General features: G+C 35.6%; 4 protein-coding genes and 1 long non-coding RNA gene across 6 annotated transcripts in view; 2 read left to right on the top strand and 3 right to left on the bottom strand.

Annotated features, from left to right (window-relative positions):
• Positions 1 to 3,817, bottom strand: part of LOC111799965 (bromodomain and WD repeat-containing protein 1-like) — a 13,630-nt gene extending 9,813 nt beyond the window's left edge. For both annotated transcript variants that reach the window (XM_023683508.1, XM_023683509.1), the window contains exons 1-5: positions 3,501 to 3,817; positions 3,215 to 3,324; positions 1,516 to 1,873; positions 996 to 1,150; positions 514 to 753 (exon numbers count right to left, since the gene is read on the bottom strand). In XM_023683508.1, the coding sequence (XP_023539276.1) occupies positions 514 to 753; positions 996 to 1,150; positions 1,516 to 1,868 (748 nt within the window). In that variant the 5' untranslated portion in view covers positions 1,869 to 1,873; positions 3,215 to 3,324; positions 3,501 to 3,817. The remainder of the gene's footprint in view (positions 1 to 513; positions 754 to 995; positions 1,151 to 1,515; positions 1,874 to 3,214; positions 3,325 to 3,500) is intronic.
• Positions 3,818 to 5,203: 1,386 nt separating this feature from the next.
• Positions 5,204 to 7,741, top strand: LOC111800970 (ubiquitin-conjugating enzyme E2 32-like). The gene is made up of 5 exons (XM_023684908.1): positions 5,204 to 5,479; positions 6,097 to 6,228; positions 6,326 to 6,410; positions 6,780 to 6,943; positions 7,032 to 7,741. The coding sequence occupies exons 1-5, from the start codon at positions 5,369 to 5,371 to the stop codon at positions 7,443 to 7,445; spliced, it is 906 nt and encodes a 301-aa protein (XP_023540676.1). The 5' UTR covers positions 5,204 to 5,368; the 3' UTR covers positions 7,446 to 7,741.
• Positions 7,742 to 8,858: 1,117 nt separating this feature from the next.
• LOC111801164 (universal stress protein PHOS32-like) lies at positions 8,859 to 11,109 on the bottom strand. Its single transcript, XM_023685159.1, has 4 exons — positions 10,792 to 11,109; positions 10,491 to 10,600; positions 10,277 to 10,395; positions 8,859 to 9,197 (listed from the first exon to the last, which is right to left on the bottom strand). The coding sequence occupies exons 1-4, from the start codon at positions 10,967 to 10,969 to the stop codon at positions 9,110 to 9,112; spliced, it is 495 nt and encodes a 164-aa protein (XP_023540927.1). The 5' UTR covers positions 10,970 to 11,109; the 3' UTR covers positions 8,859 to 9,109.
• Positions 11,110 to 12,225: 1,116 nt separating this feature from the next.
• Positions 12,226 to 19,821, bottom strand: LOC111799677. The gene is made up of 13 exons (XM_023683115.1): positions 19,411 to 19,821; positions 18,002 to 18,188; positions 17,595 to 17,667; positions 16,227 to 16,365; positions 16,021 to 16,130; positions 15,714 to 15,854; positions 15,492 to 15,633; positions 15,245 to 15,385; positions 14,543 to 14,703; positions 14,313 to 14,384; positions 13,996 to 14,134; positions 12,995 to 13,261; positions 12,226 to 12,577 (listed from the first exon to the last, which is right to left on the bottom strand). The coding sequence occupies exons 1-13, from the start codon at positions 19,705 to 19,707 to the stop codon at positions 12,422 to 12,424; spliced, it is 2,025 nt and encodes a 674-aa protein (XP_023538883.1). The 5' UTR covers positions 19,708 to 19,821; the 3' UTR covers positions 12,226 to 12,421.
• On the top strand, positions 13,271 to 13,801 carry LOC111799679. Its single transcript, XR_002815875.1, has 2 exons — positions 13,271 to 13,487; positions 13,575 to 13,801. It is a non-coding gene; the product is annotated as an uncharacterized LOC111799679 (long non-coding RNA).
• Positions 19,822 to 20,276: the final 455 nt, after the last annotated feature.

Raw genomic sequence — 20,276 nt, 5'->3', positions numbered from 1 at the left:
AAAAAAAAAAAAAAAAAAAAAAAACTTGACACCAATGCCAAAAGGAAAACATAGAACCTAATTGTGGAACAAACATCACTAGAGATACTCTAAGTCCCTCAAGATTCTATTATTTCTCTTACTCCACAAACCAACCCCTGCAAGCCACAAGAAGAGCCTTCTTACAAAAAAGCATATGGAGAAAGAACTGATTGATCATCTTCATGGAATCTCTATATCTAAAAAATTGGAAGACAATGTTTTGTTGGGAAAAGATCACAAATCCCTAAGCCAACGGAAAAGAGAGGGCAAGAGGTTTTATGAAACTTATTCCTTCTCAAGTACCCTTATCAAATGTATAATGAATATTGAATATTTTATAGATTCCTGATGGCATATGGTCAAATAAGGCACATTCCCATGAGATTAATAAAGATGTAAATAAGCTATCTCAGATATTCATGCTAAGGAGGAGAAAAATCAACTAGCAGACAAGTCAAATTGTAGCTCATGTTTCTTATTATAGAGAGTTACCACAATAGACAGCATTCCGATGCCCTCGTAGCCTCTTTATGTTTTGCATTTTCTGCACCATTGTTGACGGCTTAGCAATTGCATAACATGCTGAACGTACAGAAGGTGCACGTTGATGTCGGGAGAAACCACCTCCAATTTCTCTCAAACTTAATCCACGAACAGAATCAGCTTTCATATGAGGCCAACGCATGTGTGCTGGGGGACCACTTGGCTTGCTAGCTCCCTCATTTTTATCATCTGGGGATCAAGAATTTTTCATATAAAATAAACGAACAGCATCTTCACAAAACAAAGATAGAAGGGTAAGTCTAGAACTTTCAAGTAAATAGTTGGATAATGACCAAAAACAGAATAAGAAGTCACTGTTGCTACAATAACGTAAAATACACTTCACTAATAGTCTCCAAAAATTCCATTACACAGCATAACACAACAACACTTTGAAAAGAAAAAAAAAAGGTGAAGTGAATATCACTTACAGCTCAGAAGTGAAAATGTGCCCGTTCCTAATAATGTAGGCACGTCAGCTGCATTTGGAGCAATTGCACCATTCATACCTCTAGATGGAGAGGCCTTGTTAAGCATCAATTGCTTCAAAAGTTTTATCAGGTGGTCCTTATCGACATGTGAATACCTTTAAGGGTAACAACAACATAATAATAATCTTACCATGGAAGGCTATGAAAAAATAACATTACAAGATAGATTTACTTGTGCATGCTTTGAATCAAATTCAACAATGAACAATGGAAGAAGCAAGTAAGAACTAAAAGCACGGTATTTTTCCCTTTTCTCTTTCAATAAGCTTTTCATTACTAATCTAAGAACATTCATAAAAAATAAAAAATAAATAAAAAAAAACGAAAGAATAGCTGCAGAGAGACGTGGTGTTCAAACCAAAGCTAAAGAAATGCAAAATTGATTGCTTTGATTATCCACGGATCCATGCCTAAAAGAATTATGCAACACTAATTGATTGGCAAGAAGAGATATGCATACCTCTCCACCAAGTGTTGGTACTTTAAAGGAAATGACAAGCCATCGTCATTTTCATGCCCACTTTGCATCCCATTTCTAGAAAACCAAGCATGATATCGTCGGGGTAAAAGCTGATGTTCGAAAAGCTCATCCCAGAGCAGCCCACAAGTTCTATGACATGGCCCAGATGAAAGAAAGTGCATGATAAGAAAATAAACTTCTCTAAGGTCAATTTCTACATCAGGCTCCGACGTCTGGTTAGTTTCAAGTTCTTCAAATTGAGTTTGCTGATGCGCCTTAATGGGGAGACTTGAACATTTCAAGTTAATGGAAGGTGTATGATAAACAAACTTTCGAAGAGCCATATTAGTCATAGAACCTACAGAAGAAGAATCAAATTTTCACCAAAATCACCTCAAAAACAAATAATTGGCCAGATCAACAATTTCAAAGTAAATAACACTCTGAAACACATTTGTTAAAGGAATAATAGTTATATTAGCAAGATAAATATTACAAGGAAAAGAGGACTGAATATCTTTCAATTGGCTTGATCTTCCATCTATTTCTTTTTTTTAAACAAGAACAAACTATTCATTGAGTTCAACAATAAGTAGGGTGGGAATTCAAGTATTTGACCTTTTAGTCGAAGACACGTGTTTTATGTTAGTTGTGTGATACTCAATTTGGCAAGAATAAACTATCCATTGATAAATGAAAAGATAAAAATATGCTTAGAGACAAACTTGAATTTAGGGAATAAAATTAATACTTTTGATTTCTTCTTACACGTGTGAGACAAATACGAGGTCATCTTATATAGAAGAAAGACTAACCAATAAGGAAAGAAATATTACAAATATAAATAAGGAATATATACATAATACACAATCAATATTACAAAAATCTAAAAAGAAATCCAACCTATACAAACTTCTAAAGAAGAACAAAGCACCCAAACTAAGAACAAACTCCAAATATTAGAAGAGACAGAAAATTCTGTTAGGTCTTGAAGCTCTCGAATTATCTAGAAGTTCCACGACTTTGAAACGAAGAATATTTCTTCATCCCCACGGTTGATCCTCCACCTAAGGAACTCTCAAGTGACCATCTTAGAATAATAAAATTGCCATCGATGTACCAAGGGGTTATTCCGTCTTTTGAACAAATTGAAATAAGAAAACCAAAACAAACCAGATGACATATACTCTCTTAAGGTCCAACTTCGCACCTCTTCATCTATACACTCCAACTTCAAACCTCTTCCTCTATAAATTCTCCCTCTCTGACCTGTAATTTACTTTGGTTCTCATAATCACGGTCATACACAGATGAATTTCCTCCCCCAACCCATATCCCTCAAACCGCTCCTCTTTCCCGGCCGAAGCTAGGGATATTTCAGCAAAACCCTCCCTCAAGCCATGTCCCACTCAAGCAAACCAATGAAAAATACTTGAGTAAGTTAAGAAAAACTGCCCCTCCCGAGCCATGTCCTCCAGTTCCCTCCCAAATGATCCAAGGCAATCCAAAGCTCTTGAAGAAAGAAGAACAGGTACTAATGCAGTTATCACTAATGCAGCTATAGTATAACACGGCTGAATGCACATAAATTTCACGAAGTACACAAAGAAACGCCAAAGACAAAGTGAACATGAATTATATTCTAACCCTAAGCCACAGAGAACCGCAGACCAAAGTAATAAATCGAAAAATCCCAGACCTATTGAACTGAAGGAGCCACGGAATTCATCCAGATAGGGAGTCCCAGAAAGTCAGAAATTCTCTTCTGCACCTACGAAATCCTGACCTCTCAAAATTCATAATGCATCTCTGTCCATTACGAATAACTCCAATTCAGTTTCATTGAAACTCCCAGAACACAATTGAACTACAGAAGCAACATACACAATTTCATCACACCAAATTTAGAACACCCACAAAATGGACAAGCCCTACCCAATATCCAAAACTACGAACACAAAATAAGACTCCCATTTAACAAGTACCTTCAATAGAGTCAGCAGCAAATCCCCACCAAAAACTCCACGATGAACAACTGCATCTTCAACTTCTGAGATTACAAGACTATGCTGGATATGGATCAAGAAACTCAACAAATTTTGCAGTTATAAGATATCGAAACAATGGAATGGAAACTAACAAAGTGTGGCCGAGGATGAAGATTATAGGTTCAGATTCTTGGAAGGAGCTCCGAAATTTTCATGGGGAATTTCTGTAATTCTTCTTTCTTTCAGTCTACAAGAAGAAGAGCAATACAACAACAGCGAAACGATTAAGAAAGAAATGGGCTGAAAAAATAGAATCGAACGATGCGTTTTGAAGCAAATATTTTTAAAATGCGCAATACATAAATCTTTGAGGCAGTCCACCATGGCAAATCCGACGCCGTTTTGACTCTGTGTGAAAGAACGACGCCGTTTTAGTGACCAAGGGATTTGACAAACATAAAAAATATCGAAATATTTTATTTTTGCAACGAATACCCGCGAAATTTTAAATTATCTAATTTTGCCCCCACTTTATGAAATAAATGTTTTAATTGCCCAAAAATGTAATTAGGGTTTATGTAGGGAGGCTTTTGCTTAAAAAAAACCTTAATCCAATTTTTTTTTTATCTAATATTTTGTTGAATTCAAAAATAATTACATAAATTACTTGTGTTTTTAATTAAAGATAAAAAATTAAAATTTACCCTAAACTTCTCGATGCGTTTCAATAATTTACCGTAAACGTTCCGTTATATCAAATTGTACCCTCAAACTTTAATTAGTGTTACAATTTTAACCCTAGATTTTTAAAATTGTGCCAATTTTTTTACCGGCATATAAATTTATTGTCAACGTTAGTCTTGACAATTTGGGTAAATTTCAAATAAAAATGGCATTATAGTCACATAAGTAAGATCGACAGTGTAATCTCCATTAATGTTCACATTGTTGAAATAAGATACAAGCTATCAAACAAGTGAGTTAAGCCTATTCGTTCTTGCGTGTGCGTTACGGTCAAGCGACGTATGCTCGAGCCTCTGGCACCGGTTCAAGAACAAAGTTTTAGAAAATGGGGGCAGAGAGTTTTGGAAGCAAGATTTGAGAAATTGAGATTGATGTTATATGGGAATGTAAGCAAAAGGCAACAACAACGTCTTACCGCATATAACTATCGGGTAGGGAGAAATTGACAACTAGTCATATCTCCTATAGTACATCTTGGGGCATTTTAGCCCTTGGTGTAAACACGATTTTGGTGAACGGTCATACACTCCCGTACTAACCCAATATGAAATGGTAAAGACCTATATATGATGAAAGCATGTGAAAAGGGTTTGGAACGGACATGCAACCATAGACAACACGGGACAAGCAAGACCGGAATATCTGTCATGGGGCCATCGAGAATAACTCATAAAAATAAAATAAAATATATTACTAACTAAATCATATTTTTTTAAAAATTAAACAATAAATATAAATATAGATAAATACGTTTTAATTTGCCATTAAGTTATGTTCAATTATAGATTTATAAATTAGCCATAATTTGTTAATTTAACCGAAAAAGAAAACAAACTAGTTACTTTTCACGAGCCAATAAATGGAAGACACGTCAACGAACAAGCAAAAAATGACGTGGCGTGTTAATAGCCGACTTTTGTTCTTTCGCTCCCCTTCCTCCGTGCCCATAAATTGCTGTTCCCGTTCAATTTCTACGGATTGGCTTTGATTTCGATTCAAATCCTCTCGTCTGGTTTTAGGTTGAGTTTTTTTTTTTTCACCGTTCTCGATCGGATAATTTTTCGTCTCGTGATCGGGTGGCGGTTGCAGTCGGATCGGATCTGCGAGTTATTTGAAAAGATATGGCGGAGGATAAGTACAATTTGAAGAACCCTGCGGTGAAGAGGATCCTTCGGGAGGTCAAGGAGATGCAGGCTAATCCTTCTGATGATTTCATGAGTCTGCCTCTCGAGGTTCGTTGCTTTTGAATTTCCCTGGATTTCCTTTTCCATTAATTATTTCTTTTTCTTTTTTTTTCCTTGAAAACTNTAATGGTTTTTCGTATTTTTGTTGAATGAATTGATTCACTATGATTGTTTCCGACTATTCAAATGATCTGATACGCGTGGAATTGTGGTTGAAATTAAGTATTAATTTGACGTTATTTTATAGTTCAAATCTGCTGGTGTCTGCCGTTGCTTGCATATGAATTTCTAGGGTTCTAAGGATGAAAATGGAAATATTAACGAGTGTTTGTGGATTTCATTCCAGTTTTGTATGTTTGGAATTTTTTTGGACAGCTGAAAATTGAAAATTTGGGACTGTTCTTTGATTTTTAAACCCTTGCTCTCTCTAGTTATGTTAATAATTGCGTAGGTATCTCGACTGGGTCCAGAATTTGCATATGTGTTCATGCATCATATGGTATTCTCATAATTGTATCGACATAATTGCATCTGGAAAAAGAAAAGAAAAACGAACACCAGTTCTGGTATTATCTGCATAATTTTATTTTCTTAAATACTTTAGAACGTAAGGCTTTTGTCGAACATCCTTCTGTTGAATTTAAGGCTAAATGTTGGTTTTTCAGGATAACATATTTGAATGGCAATTCGCCATCCGCGGACCTGGTGATAGTGAATTTGAGGGTGGGATATACCATGGACGTATCCAATTGCCATCTGAATATCCATTCAAGCCACCTTCGTTCATGTTGTTAACCGTAAGATAGCAATCTCTTTTCCTCTACTTATTTCCCTTTTTGTTGATTCTCTTCTGTTGTGTTGATGGGCTGCTCAATGTCAATTCCTTTCTTTCAGCCAAATGGGCGTTTTGAAACCCAAACAAAGATTTGCTTAAGCATATCGAACCATCATCCCGAGCATTGGCAACCGTCATGGAGTGGTGAGTTCTTTGTATTCTTTATCCAGCTTGTCTTATTACATTGTTCCGAGTATGTAACAACCAAAATCCACGATATTGTCCTCTTTGAGCCTCTCATAGGGAGGTTTCTAGATCCTTGTGAATGTTTCGTTTCCCTCTCCAACCGACGTGGGATCTCACAATGTATATAATTCCTAACTTAAACATAACTCAACTGATTTAGGCTTAAGATTTTTGACTGAAAAGAACATACTTTGAATTCTTACTCACACATTAACAAGGATGGCATTGTCTGGTTTCTACTTAAGTTGCTTTAGGTTCCACTTCCACATTCTCTGATCCTTCTTGTTCTTTTCCTCCCTTCCCTTTTTGTTGATTGCTGCTTGTCAGTACGCACTGCCTTGGTTGCATTAATTGCTTTCATGCCCACAAACCCAAATGGCGCTCTTGGTTCCCTGGACTACAAGAAGGAAGAAAGACGGGTATTGGCCATCAAATCTCGAGAAGCAGCCCCCAAATTTGGTACTCCTGAACGTCAAAAGCTAATTGACGAGGTATTTCCAAGTTCTGTTGATATTTCATACCCTGTTGAATAGCATATTGAATTTCATTGTTCATTCATGAGCTTCTTTAACATCACAGATTCATGAATATTTGCTGAGTAAGGCGCCGCCTGCCCCTCAACCGAGTTCTCCAGATGACTCCGAGGAGAAACCTGCTAACAAAGAGCCTGATGTTGAGGTAACTTCTGAACCCGCTGAACTTGCAGCTGCTGTGGTAGAGCAACAGAATCCACCCATAAGCGACAGGATCGTCGAGGAAGCCATACCAGAGGAGACATCTATAAATACCAATCTCCAACAAGCAGCAGCAAGAGAGGCGCCATCTGATCGCCCCGCCGTGCAGTTGAGAACAGAGACGAGAGTCAATAAACCTGCCGATGACCGGTTGTTCACATGGGCTGCTGTGGGGCTCACTCTTGCAATTGTAGTTCTGTTGCTGAAGAAGTTCATCAAAGCAAGCACTCATGGATCAGTGTTCATGGATGAATCTTAATAAGATCACAGAAATGTCCGCCGCTGCTAGACACAAGGCTCCTTCTTATGTGTATCATGATTAGAGTCATTAGCGTAAATTTGAATTTCGTTATCATTGGACTAGGAAAAGGCAATCCTATGTCTTGTGATCCTGCCGCCCGCTTCCATTATTTGTAGCTATAATAGTAACATATGCAAGAGAGAAAAAAAAAATGCTTGGCTTAAAGCAGTGTGCCTAAAAACCCTTTTAAATATTTTGGCCGTCTATTTTATGTACATGGTGTTACCATATAATTACAATTGGTTTTGAGAACATGATGAAGTCTTCTTTTCTTCCTTTTGGAAGATTAATAGTAGTGTTGTGTTCTTTAGTTTTTCAATTTTTCTCCATTCATTTCCTAAAAATAATACACATAATTTTCTTTCTTTGTTTTTTTTTTTTTTAATTAAAAAAAGAAAAAGAAAAAAACAATTTATAGTATCTATAAGCTTTACTATTAATCATCCAAAAGACAAAAAAATGAGAGCACAGCCAAAATAGAAAGAAAATGACTTAGGGGCTGAGAATTGTGTTCGTGATTTTAGGGGCAATTTTGGTATTTCACAAGCTATACCTTTATTTATTTCTTTGCTAAAATCATTTTAGTCAAAATGATTTTTATCAGTTTAATTATAAACTATTAGAGCTTATTTTGGAATTAAAAATTAAGATTATTAGATATTATCCCCGAAATAAGACTAATATATGTTTCACTTCATAATTTTTTTTTTCTTAAAATTTTATAATTATTTCTAATTGAATATTAATTTATTAAATAGTTGTTAATTTTTTAAGAACATTAATTTTAGTTATTAATTTTAAAAGGTTATTACATGATACACACTTTACTAATTAATTTCATTTAAATACTATTAACTATCTCACGCTCTCATCTTATAATAATACTTCAGGTGCTAATGAAATTATTTTAGTGAAATTTAACTGTCACAATTCTCGGAAAGTTCAAATGAAATTATTTTAGTGAAATTTAACTCTCACAATTCTCGGAAAGTTCCTTTTGAATCGCATCAAAAGATCTTTTTGGATTTCCTTCGTAATCAATAACAACTGCAGCATTGTCATCATATCATATTATCCTACCGTCTTCTCTTTTGATCCCTTCTAATCTTTCTATTTGAACCCGCTATTCAATGGTTAGTTTGTGTACATCAATCTATTAATTTGTGCCAAGTCGATATCTCAAAATTACACATAGGAATTTATCAAGTCTTATCAAGATCAGGTGGCATGTAAAATGTTTTAAGAATAGTTTTAGATGATTAATAAAAGCAAAGATCATCCCATGATTAAAATCACTTCAATTATTATTAACAACAAGTCATATACAAACAACAAACAAAACATGAAGAAAGAAAAAAAAAAAAAAGAGAATGAAAAAAGAATATTGTTATTGAACAGAAAATTGTTTTGAAGAACACTCCCAAACCAGTCTCTAAATCATCATTCATCCTATTACAAACACCCCATCCATGAAGAGCTTCCCATTATTTGACAAACATTTTAATAAACAAAACAGAAACTAAGGCCATCAACATACACATTTCCAATTCACAAAACAAACACATAATCAGAAAATTTGAACGAGAAAATGGAGATTCAAGAGTGTTGTGGCGATGGAGCGATCAGTTCTCGTTATCTATTTTCTTCACTACAGTCACTGGACAGGCACCATTGTTCACCACATAGTTGCTTACGCTCCCCAATATGGCCCTGTCAAAATTGCATACACAAATCTCGTCAAATTCAAACATCGACACAGTCGAACCCACCCGGTTGCAAATTCGAGGTACTTGGAGCACCCCCGTTTCTCGACCACTCTCACTAAAGCCATTAATAATTGCCTTCCTTCAACCTTTCCCACTCCCTCTATTCATAACCAAATACCATAATAAACTTTCTAGATTGACTTAAAATCATGTACATCCCACGAGTACCCACATTATTCAACACCGAAGTTTATGTTGGTATAATGTATTTAACATCTAATGTAGATGGTTCTTTTCCTTTCAGACCTCCCCGATTAAAATGCGCTACGGAAAGGTTCCCACACCCTTTATAAAAAATGTTTCGTTCCCTTTTCCAACCGAGGTGGGATCTCACAACCCACCCCCTTCGGGGCAAGCATCCTCGTTAGCACTCATTCACCTCAGTTGGGATCTCACACAAACAACTAAATAAACCCAAAACAAGTAACCACTAAACTAACATTAACAGTAATCTCTAAACTAATAGTAATTAAACTAGACTAATTATCTAACATTTCATCTTACATCATGAGTTATCGAAACATTCGCATCCATGATTAACAGCCGACCATGGTTGGAATGGTCATCTACATTCGATCTATCTCGTATAAGCTCAAGGGAGCAGACAACTACTTTTCATAACCCAAAAAATCTGTAATTTTTAGCAATCAGAATTTCACTTCTATTCATAACATTATAATTATCTTTCCTCTCCAAAAATGGATAAAGCAAGATGCCCATCGGCCTAAGTAAAGCAAGTATACTGAGAGAAGATCCAAGAACCATTTGATATGTTCTATCCAAAACAGTTTCTGCAAATTGTTCTATAGAGCCAATCTTATAGTTTCAAATACTCATCTAATTTCTTATGAAACACGGCCATTTTCTAAGAAAGAACAGCTTTTATGGTTGTAAAAAACAATTCATCCACAACAATGGAGTAAGGAAATATAAAAGTTTGGAAGGAAAAGAAAAAAATCCAATCATTTCTTGTAAAATCAACCAAAAGCTGATTTAAACAACAAAAAGAGAGTTCGCTCTAACCTCTTAATCTTGCCAAGACCTCTGTTTCCGATCACAAGACAGCTAATAGGAATATGATCAATCGCTTCACAAATCTTCTCACGAGCATCTCCCCAATAAATCTTAAGCAACACAGTGATCTGCTCTCATTACAGAAAAAATCCAAATCATCGCGATGAATTCCATAAACACCACAAAAAAACGGTAAACAAAAACACAAAGATAAAACAATCACCTCCTTCTGCGCCGCCGCAGTCGTCACAATGTCAATAGTTTCAGCATCAGGCTTAATCCCGTACTTCTTCAAGGTGTGAGGATCGGCAAATTCAACCATAGGAATAAGCGCTGCAAAACAGAAAACATACCGCCAAACCATCAAGAACATAAAACCAAACCGAAAACGAATTCGACACCGAGTTTGTTCAAACAGTGAACAGAGCAACAACATCAGCAACCACGAAAAATGTTTGCGGTGCGATCGAACAAGTGCATGCGTAATCTCCGGCGATAGAATAAGCGATGAAAGAATATCTTACGAGATCCGGTGGTTCGCCAGAGCTGCATCTCGCCGTCTTCATAACCACCGTCAGGACGAACAGTGATGAGAACCAAAAAATCGCCCTTGCGGATAATGTTATCGATAGCCCATTTGAGAGCTTTTCTGCTGCAGGAGGAGAAATCCACCGCCACTCCGACTCTCCGTTCACCGTCCATTTTCTGGTGTTCTCTTACTTCCCGTGGAACTGTGAATGAGAATGAATGTTGGGAGAGCTTATTCTATCAGAGGAATTGGAAGAAGGGGCGCACCGCAATTTCAGGGGCAAAGACTCCACCACAGGAAATAACTATTGAATGGGAGTGAAAATTGGTATCTAGGATGTATTATCCTCTGCGGACGGGCGTAGGGAAAGATTGTGTTCCCCAATACACTTGCCTTTTAAAAACGTGTTTACACAAATGATTGATTTAAGATGAAAAATTGATGATATTTACCATAGTGTCATGATTATGTTTATCCAAGACGTGATGTATGTGGCGCGTATCAGATGTCTCAATCATGTCATGCCCGTTCCAAACCATTTTTTATTATGGTTAAAATGTCTCAAAATGTGCGGTACGGAATGTGACTAGTTGTCAATTCTTCCTACCTCGGTTATAATGCTATAACAAACATTGTGGTTGTTGTTTATTTGCTTCAAGCCTATAACATTGTTTTCGTACAAATTGTTTAAAAAAATGCATTTTCAAGCTCACATTTTTAAAAATATTTTCTCGCAAATATGACTCGAATCTCATTCATATGTTTGAATTGTTCACGAGTTACGATTTTCATGCAGCTGACTAGTTTTTTTTAGGTTAGAATAAGTGATATAATCGTTGTCCCTGTTTGACATTTAATTTTAGTTAATAAATTATAGATTTGAATTTATTAAATAAAAAAAATAAGCTAAAAATATTAGAACATAAAAAACCTAATTTTTATCCAATAATAAAAATTTATTTGTCCAAATAAGAAAGCTTTAAAAAAAAAGTGTGGAAAAGAGTAAATAGAAAAACAAATAAGCACTAGTTATAAATTTATCCGAAATCAACGGTGGAGGTTTAGTTTGAAACTTAAAGCTGTAGGCTGCGGTGTAGAGGATTATTATCTCCCTCAATAATCTACATAAATGGATGGTGACAAGGAAGGGGGGATGATCTTGGCTCATCTTGTTCAGCCCAGTGAGTGGACTTTTAATTGAAGTTATTTTTTGTATTATTTTTCTATTTATATCTTATTCCAATTTATAAATTTTGATTTATCTATTATATTGTTAGCATTTGATAATCTATTTAAGTATTTAATTATCTATTATATTGATTATCTATTAAAAGTCATTTATTAATATTAAAAACTAAATCATTACAAATACAAAACAAAGAACATAGTAGCCTAAGAGACCAAAACATTGCCAAATTCAAAATAGTGAGACTAGAAATGTGGTACCTTTATAATAATATGGACTCCTCACTCTGGTGAACTCGACGAGTTGGCTAATTTTTTGAGTTCAACATGTCCACGTAAGTTATTCGAACCTCTTTAAACCTCTAAACGGTGAAATCTAACACATTGAAATGAACAACTTGACCTCCTGCAACAGCCACGGTTAGAAAGATGAGGCAATATCATTCACACTTCAGTGCACGAGTAATCTCCCACGAAAGTGGATCATTAACAGAATAGACGTTATCTCCACATTTGCTAGTTTGCCTCCTGCAATTCACTATTGCAACCACAAAACTTTCGTTCTCGAGTGATGATGGATACATTACTTGTTCTTCCTACAAAGTTAGAACCAACTTTTAGGAATACGGGCAGTGGATGAATCTGACTAAACATAAGAATTCAGATTAAATAATGATTCTCATGATCAGGTCATCATGTATGCATGATAATAATTTGAAACATATGATCATTACTCTTCAATCGAATTACTATACCACCTTTCAGAAAGAAAAAAACTCAAATCTAAACATAAATAGCAATGAGGTCGAAGTCAAAGAATATCGTTGTGATAAAGGTCGGAATGTCATTATCATGTGGCATAGAGCGGCCGTAAGCATCTTTTTTGGCAGCTTTAGAGAACTATACTAGCAACTTATTCTTTGTTATTAAACAAAAGCTATTTTCACCTGTACTGGTGGTTTTGAAGCATAAGCTTTTTTTCTTTAAAGCATTATTTTAAGTTCAGTCTTTACCTCCGGTAGTTCACAGAATTCATCAGGAGATATTTGCAACAACTCTGCAGCAGTTTGACCTGTACAGCAAGCAAAGATTTTTGCAGTATCATCTGCAAGGGTGATTTTCAGGTCGAATGTACGAACCAGCTCGGACTTGCATTCACAACGACAGAAGCTGCACTCAGTTCTGCCGGGTGTCTCCTCAACAAAATGACCACAATTTGCATGCAAAAATTTCGTACTAACATGACAATGTGAAACTTGGTCAAGCCGAACTCGACACACCTGTCAAGGAGATTTGGAGAAACAAAATAAAAATCACAGCTGATAGAGGTGAGATATTAGAAAAACGAGGGAAGAAAATTCCAAACTTTGAATGTATTTTTCGAGATTCGATTTTGGAAGCATAGCTGTGAGGCTAGGTGCGAACGAAGAACAAAAATTTCCCTAATCACTCTACAAAGGTTGCAAAAAGAGAAACCTCATTGATCATTCAGCTCCCTCTCCTAAGGTTTGTTGCTCATGTATTATGTTATAAGAATGAGGAACTCCTAATTGGCTGATCCTAAGCAACAGAGGTATGGAGTTTATTTTGCAGGAGATTTGCTTCACTTGTTCTCCAAGGATATAGATGAATGGCTCCGAGAAATCCTTTCAGCCCGGTAGCTTATCGAGACAGCTACGGTTTCATGGAAATGTACGATGAGAGCTCCCTTGCGGTCCTGATGGATGGATAGAAATCCAACCCCTTAACGTTGAAGAAAAATATATATATATTGTGTTCTTGAATTATTTATGACAAACTGAAATGCCCCGTTCAAGATATTTGTTATCAGTCTTCTTCTTGAAACTCAATATCAGGGCACCTATTTTTTGTGTGTGTAGAGGTTCTTCAACAAGGACCTTTCTCCCTCTTCCCTCAGCCTCTAGGTTATCTCTTCCATTTTCTTACAGAAAGTTTCTTATCAAACATAACATAATATAGTCCGAAAAAGGAGAAGGAAAAGAAAAAACTTTACCTTTGTACCATGAGAGTTGCTGGTAAGATCAGAAAGTCGTGAAATTTTATGAAGACAAGATGAGGTTAACAATGCTGGCAAGCAGCTAAGGTTGACAAAAGAAGCTCCAACATGATTCTCAATCCATAAAGCCTCCAAGCTTCAAAAGAAAAGAAATCAAATCAAATTAGAAATGCCATGAATAAATCACCAAAATTTTTACAAGGAGAGAAACCTCAAATCGAAGGCAAATTATTTATTTCTGGAAACATTTCAAATGATCCAATACTTCCAATTTATTTACTAGATAACTGGATAAAGAGTTTGAATTAGCTCACTTATTCTTCTTTATGGTGCATGTCAGGCCACTGATATATACTGTATGTCCAACGCCTACCCTTCCCAGCGACCTTTTACAAGAAGGGGAATAAAAAAAGGAAAAATGAAAGAGGAACTCAGAAAATGAGTAGAAGTATGAGATGAGAAGTTTTTGTTATTTGAAGAGCCATGCAAAATCCAGACTCATAAAACTCAGAAATTAGAAGTTAGGCAACGAAAATGTCCATACCAAGATCTCACGAAATGCAACTTTGCCGAAATTTGTCCGGTGTTATCTTCAATTCTCATAGAGAAAACAGCTTCTGTGGTATTTCTTTCATTTACTATATCTATAATGATACCATATAAGCTAATGCCAGTCATCTTGTCTTGAAGGTCGACCACAAAAGACTGTAAACTTCACAAATAGCATGAAAAATTAAGATTCATCTCCGTAAAGTAAATGAGACAGACTTCAGAATGAAAGAAATTTTTTACAGAATCACAATTCAAGTAATTGCAATTAGTTGTTTGGCAAACAAAGAAAAAATAAATGCTTGGTGATATGGGATCTGAAGATTAATACTGTAGCAATTAGACCTGTCATCTATAATATGTCAAGTGAATTTCTCAGAATTTTAACATCAGAATTTTGTAAGGCATAAATTGGCTTTTACCTTTTGCATCTTGTAAAATCAGATAATTATGAACTTTATACTACAGAAGGATTACAAAAAACTGACAGGAGCTAAATGCGTGGACCATTCTGAATCAATTTATGATATAACCAGAGTCAGGTATAAATTCCACAGGTGTATGAAACTGTACATGGAATAATGGGGTTGCAAGAGACATTATAAATGTCATTTGTCCGTTGTAACTACTACTTATTCAAGAAAAAGAACACAAATGCCATCCATACATTAAGATTATGATTAGAAGTTAAACTCACCCGAAAAGGATAATTACCAAAATCAATTGTCCCATGTGAATCGCACGGCAAGGAAACTTGAGAAACTCGGGGATCCTGAGTAGGATATGATGTACCAAGCGTCCTTGAAGCTTGGCTTATATTCTGTGTTAAAACACATACCTGTGTAGTAAAATATTTATATATTAATGAGATTCAAGAAATAGAAAGTGTTTTTAAGTTTGTGTGTGTGTGTGCAGTGTAGAAAAGGTGGGAATCTACAACACACTTGCTCCTCATGCTGAATGCAAGGCACCAAATATAACTGTGTTGCACTACCATATTCAAGACAAAGCTCATCACTTGTTCCAAGGCCATTCTCGTTTACAGTAGCAATATATGGTCTATCAAGGGCAAGCAAGCTACCAACACTGTTGAAATGGGAACTGTTATGTTGATATAATCATATAAGAATATTCCTGAATAACTAATATCAACTTAAAAGACTCACCTTAGAAGATTGGCTAGTATCACCTGTTCACCCCATAAGAGAAACTTTAGCTTGAAACCATCATTATCAAGAAGACTAATTTGTATCATCTGTAAGCCGTTAGTCTTCTCATGAATTTCTATTGGACCAATAGACTCAATCCTGAAAATATTGAATATAAGACAACCATTATTTAGTTCATTATTGGACAAATCCACCCTCTGTGAAAACTGATTTATTTGGTCAATTCAGCCTCTAGCTCATTGCAGGATAAGAAACCAGTTTAGATGGAGATGGATAAAACTGGAGAAAAAGTTGTATATCTTGCCTTGCATATAATGAATATGTAGTCCCTTTATTGACGGCGTCAAGAGAAACAGAAGAAAAGGAATCGGAACAAAATTGAGCTCCTAGAAGTATTACATCATCATCCTCTTCCTATAATAAATAGAAGATAGTCACTGTGCATATGCAAAAAAAAAAAAAAAAAATTATAATATTGATTCTGGTAGCTAGAAAAGCCATTTTGACAACCTCATCTAACAATATGATAAGGTATTCAGTTGGTAGAAGTCGTGGATGACCGGATCCGCCACTGGCAGCACGAAGATAGCATCCAGTTAAAAATATTTGCCTCCCTTTTTTCAAAATTCCACCAACTAAGTCATAGAATCTGCCATCAAAGATTCATGTTTTACTTGTTCTTCCATGAAATATGAAGATAGCAAGTTCTGTGCAGTTGTAGAGTCGTAACAAAACCTCAAATCAAGATGAAACTATGGAAATGGAAGTCGATATTTAGGGATAAAAACTAAAAATAAATAAATTAATTAATTAATTAAAAAAAAATGAAGTGATTCGGGCATGCTTTAATGTCAATATGCAATACAAAATCAAGCATTCATATCCAGCAACTGTATCATTGGATTCACAACCTTAGTTAAATAAGGATTTGTTCTATGAGTTGTTCAACTGTATCCTTGAGTTCTAAAAAACTTACTATTCAAACCAATCAATCAATTTTTATTCAATGTACCAATTGTTGAGTGTGGTCCATTGATCCTTCAAATGTACCAATAGACGAGTTAGTCTCTCTCCTTTCTTTGATCCAATCAATCAATTTCTATTCAAATGTACCAATTCATGAGTGTGGTCTATTGGTCTACTGATCCTTCAAGTATCTGCAATAGCTTGTCTTGGTACATTCAGTTGGTTTCATCTTATACCTTCAAGAAAAAGATAAATTATTGGTTTGTGGCTCAGGAGAGAATCAACATCTTATATCTCAGCATGAAAGCCTCTCCTCTTGTCCTTGGTTTGAATTGGCGTGTCGGGTACAAGTGCAATGCAAAAGATCTTAATCGCTTACTGTGACTATACCCACCTGCTTTTGAGTCATGGGTTGTATGTAGCAGACATCTGATATTTTTGTTATTCAGAGGTCACGCATTCAATGGACGATGAGGTCATTTTGAATTCTTTGTTCAAGGAGAAAGGTAATTTGCTTTGGCAAGCTAATTTTGTTCATCATTTATGGCATATTTGGGTGGAAAGAAACCAATAACTTTCATGGGGTTAGATAACTTGTAGGAGGAGATGTGGGGTTTTGTGCATGTTAACGTTTTTTTTTTTTTTTGGGGTTCATACTACAGTTTCTCTTTAATAAACATTTTCTTGTGTTCCTCACTTTTAGCTGGCCTTCATTTTTCTTTGGTGGATTTTTTGTGTTCATTTTTCAAATGCAAGCTGGTTTGTTCAAACTAATGTGGCACAAAAAGAGTGCAGTGCAGTAATACCACTGAAAGGATCTTCTAATTAAGCAAACAAATGGCCATTCAGAATACATTCATTCCACATGGTTTTTATTGCATGATAAATAGATCTGAAGGGTAGCAGTATTACCTACAATGGAGATAGAGATCAATCGTATTAGAGCTCCAAAAATCCCCCAAAGTAAGCATGTGTATATTTGTACCTTAAGAAAATCATGTTGATAAAAGATTCAGATCCTTGTTTGTATAATGACATCTAAACAGTCGAACTAGGGAAACAACACCTGAACTTAAGTAGTTCCAAAAAAATTATAAAAAAAAAACAAACAAACAAACGAAGGTCGTCCCAAAGAAAGATATATCTATATATTATTGAGTAAATTAACTAGTACTATGAATATGTGTGTTTCAGTTTCAGAAACCCTTTCCTCAAGCTACAAATATATTAGCATTTTAGTCATGTATAATTGATTTGGAAGAGCAACAAGAACATTGCTAAAATTACAATCATCAGCTTAAAATGGGAGATAGAAGTACCTGGAAGAATAAATTCTTCAACAATAACAGCTTCCAAAACGCTGCTTAAAGATAGGAAATTCTTCTCATATATGGAGTCAATAGTAACTGTTTTCGGGAGCTTCTTTCTTCTATTCTTCTTCTTCAACTGATTAATACATTCAGGTATTTTCTTGGGAGCCCCAATTCTGTGTTGCTCAGACCAGGCCTTCAAAACAAAAATCACTACCCAAATAACTATCTTGTAGAATAGAACTGTGAAAGGTTAATTTATATCATCTTAGTTGGTAACAAGAAGTGGAACCGGTATTTTTTTTTTTTTTTAAGAAACATCAGAAGTGAAACTAATCATTGTTTATATAAACCATTTAGTTACTGTTCTTTTTCAGACTTACTCAAGTTGCACAATATCTATCAACTACTGTACTTTGTCTTCTCCATCTAAATCAGGCACAAACTTTGACCCCTTACCATAAGGGTTAGGTGTAGTTGTTCAAGGGTATAGATAACTTTGCCTGGTTTTTACCAATCATTCAGCTTATTAGCTCTCTCCAAGATACCACGTTATGCACCATGTTTTACCTCAACTAAACCACTTTTTTTCCATACCATCTCTTATCAAAATTTCAGGGGTTATACCAACTCCCACCACAAGGAAACCTCGTGAATCAGGTTACATTAGCGTAAACAATTTTATGCTATGGAAAACAATGTATTCTTCCTAAGCTAACGAGTTACAATTTAGGGGCACTGGACAGGAGGGATAAGGAAGTCCAGAATGCATTTTCCACCTAGAGAAGAAACGTATGCCTTCATCACCCGTGGATTTCTTGTTTCCAATCTATACTATGAAGCTTGGGACGGAACCAAACATTTCTCACTTGGATAATTGCGTAATTGACTGTTGAAATAGCCTTTCAGCTGATGAGATACTGAATTGAAAGGAACATTGGGAGGACACTAAAAAGCTGTATGGGGTAAGGGTGCAATCTAGATCACTCGAGGTTGGCCCATATGCGATGCCTAATACTTCAGAAAACCAATAGAACCACAATTGGATCAAGAAATCTTAAGGAGAGATTGACTTCAAAAACCTAGAAGCAAGCCATGAACATCGAGTATTCATCCCTCATTTAGAGCATGGGCTCTTCTTCTCCCCGCTACGAATGAATTGTTAATAAGTGGGTGTATAAAATAAAAAGGAACTCGGGTGGCCTACTGCTACAAATTCAAACTAGTAACCAAGAACTTCCATTAAACTCGTGGAATCTTTAGTCTAATTGTGTAACATTCAACATTTTAGGTAGTCCTCACTTTGCAGTTACCTTAGATAGGAAAGTCAGGCAATTAATAACACTTCTTCATTTGATTGTTCAAAGTTTCCCTACAATCGAAATAATTAACCTTAATGAAGTTTGAATTCACAGTACCTGCGAGAGCTCGGATAGCAAAATCGCAGGGGTAACAGAACTGGAGTAGGCGATACAAGTTCTGAGGACCCGAGAGGCGATCCAACTCCAACCCGGCGTATAGGTCTCCGTTCCTTTAACATTAGGATCGAAGTCTTCTTCGTCTTCAAATGCTAGCACAGACCTCGCATAATCGATAAATTTAAGAAACGGATCATCATCTTCTTCTTCCTGAAGCCGCCGGCGATCGTTCAACTCCATGGCCGAGTTTCCACCGGCCTCGTCCGAATTGAAATGTCGACCACGAGAAGAAGACATTCTTGAGTATCATCGACTTCGAGTCAAGCTCACGTCCAGATTAAGCCATTTCTACGCCCTATATTTGAGGTTCATTTTCAGCGGGAAGATGATTGCCAAATTTGCGCGGTTTTCCTATGCCTACACTGACGCCATTTTTTTAATAAGAAACTCAATTTTTTATATAGATTGGTTATTTAATTATTTTTTTTAATAAAAATAAAATATTAATGTTACAAGACATATATTCATTTATTTTTCAAACTTGAATGATGGTTTATAACTTAAATATGTTTATATAATTAGAGCGTCTCATTCGATATTGTTCTCTTTGGTATTTTCCTTCCGATTATATATAAATAATGTATATTGTTCTCTTTGGTATTTTCCTTCCGATTATATATAAATAATGTATATTGTTCTCTTTGTCTTTTCCGCTATAAATAAATTTTGTTCTCTTTCGTCTTTTCCTTCAAGCTATAAATAAATAATGTTTCATTTCTCTCTCCCTTATTAGGCACTGATCTCAGATCTCACTATTTACTTCCTTATGAGACATCTGAAAAAATTGGAACGACACAAAAAAGATT

This window comes from Cucurbita pepo, chromosome LG08, assembly GCF_002806865.2.
Source record: "Cucurbita pepo subsp. pepo cultivar mu-cu-16 chromosome LG08, ASM280686v2, whole genome shotgun sequence".
Lineage (NCBI taxonomy): Eukaryota > Viridiplantae > Streptophyta > Magnoliopsida > Cucurbitales > Cucurbitaceae > Cucurbita > Cucurbita pepo.
Note: the sequence above shows the minus strand (reverse complement) of the source record. Positions and strands in the feature narration are given on the sequence as shown.